Below are 1,883 nucleotides of genomic sequence, written 5' to 3' on the forward strand. Positions count from 1 at the left end.
TAATGGTAGTTCTTTCCTGTGTAATGACGGTCTGGGTATTGAATATCTACCACACAGAACGTGACACGAAGAGTCCACCGGCTTGGATACAGAAAATAGTTTTTGACATTATGGCGCCAATGGTTTGTATGACACAAGAGAAAAATTCGCACAAAAGATCTAGAAAAAATGTTGATCTTAGTCACGAAGATAACGAGTCTCGTTTCTGTTACACTAATGGCGTCGCTTTAAGTGAAATGTCATGTATGAATGTACCGCCAATCACCATCGGTATGCTTGAAAACGGGGTGTCTGTAACCACAGACGGTGCCCTCAAGCGACAAGGTAGCGAGAGTCAGCGTTCATCTGACAGACGGCCGACCAAGGTGAACGATGGTACCGTGACCAAGTTACTGGAACAAGTGACATTCCTAACAAAAAGGGCAAAAAGAAAGGATTCGAGGAAGAAGATAATCTTAGAGTGGCAGGAGATGTCGAAAGTTATCGATAGAATCTTGATGTGGATTTTTGTCATTTATGTGGTACTTTTGTCAACAATAATGCTCCTGAGGGCCAAAGGTCAACTTAATTTCTGAGACTTACCGTCTTTGTAACTATAATCGTCATCATATATAGACTTTGAAAATTGAGAAAAAACAAAGATATTTGACGAATTACGACAGAATTGTCAAAAACAGCATATAATGCATAGGAAACTGTATTGGTGGAAATCAAGACTTTAGTACATGTATGTATATGGATGTGTATAATGGACAATTAAGCGCCGTAGTTGCATGTTGTTATGCATGTATTCATGTGTGTCCTTACGTTTATTTATATCTAAAGTAAGTTGTTCATTGGGGATGTTCTTTTAACACTGTGTGCAGTATACAACAATCTTCAATACTACTGAGAACTTATTTATCATTCATAACGTTTTAATGCAATCAATGTTAGTAGAGTATTTACTAGATATAAATACATGCCATTTAAACGCTTTATTAAGTTTAAGCAAATACTTCATTGAATTCGACAGGTAAATTATTCAACATGTACATAGTATCAGAGAGAGAGAGAGAGAGAGAGAGAGAGAGAGAGAGAGAGAGAGAGAGAGAGAGAGAGAGAGAGAGAGAGAGAGAGAGAGAGAGAGAGAGAGAGAGAGAGAGAGAGAGAGAGAGAGAGAGGGAGGGAGGGAGAGGGAGAGGGGGGGGAGGGAGGCCAACAGAAAACTACACTTGTATTCCATCATCATGCTCAATGATGCACGTTAAGTATCGTGTCAAACATTTCATACGCATTCTTGTTTAATACATTTTGAATTTAATGTGTAGAGAAACATTGTGCGGTCTTTGACAAAACAGTACAGTAAAATTGTTTGACATCCCGTGTTTGATGCACATACAAAGGAAAGATTGACGTCACTGAGAATAAAGTACACGCTATTTGCTCACTTTTTTTCATCTACTCTTTTTTAAAACACGGAAAATGGTCGAATTTAGGATCAGATCTGTCGTTGAGAACAGTTGCTAAGTATAACTAACCAAAGACGTTGGTGAGCACGTCTAGAAATTAAAATTAGAAGAATTACTGTTATTTTGTAGTAACGGTAAATGCGCATGCGTATTTGCGCTACTGACTCCCTAGCTTCATAGCAAAAAAAGTTTAACGACCTGTTCGGGTCGCCCTCAAGTGGTGAACTTAGCAACAACAGCGCCAACTAGCTAGCTTATGCGGGCACGTCGAGTCATTCTATAGTGATTGGTATGTTTAGAAAGTTGATTGGCATTTCTGTTCAATTTGCCACCTTTTATTTCCATTGCGACAAAGTTTCCGACCGTCAGATCTACATTAACTCACAGCCAATGACATTTATTCTGTAGTGAGTGGTGTGTTTAGAAAGTTGA

The 1,883-nt window shown here is 38.8% G+C and overlaps 1 protein-coding gene across 1 annotated transcript in view; it reads left to right on the forward strand.

The window, feature by feature from the left end:
* The window catches only part of LOC144452422 (neuronal acetylcholine receptor subunit alpha-10-like), a 12,735-nt gene extending 12,160 nt beyond the window's left edge, over positions 1-575 (forward strand). The window contains exon 5 of the mRNA XM_078143513.1: positions 1-575. This exon is cut by the window's left edge and continues 24 nt beyond it. Within this exon, the coding sequence (XP_077999639.1) occupies positions 1-575 (575 nt within the window).
* The last annotated feature ends 1,308 nt before the right edge of the window (positions 576-1,883 follow it).

The sequence above is a fragment of the Glandiceps talaboti genome, chromosome 22, assembly GCF_964340395.1.
Source record: "Glandiceps talaboti chromosome 22, keGlaTala1.1, whole genome shotgun sequence".
In the NCBI taxonomy this organism is placed as follows: Eukaryota; Metazoa; Hemichordata; class Enteropneusta; family Spengelidae; genus Glandiceps; species Glandiceps talaboti.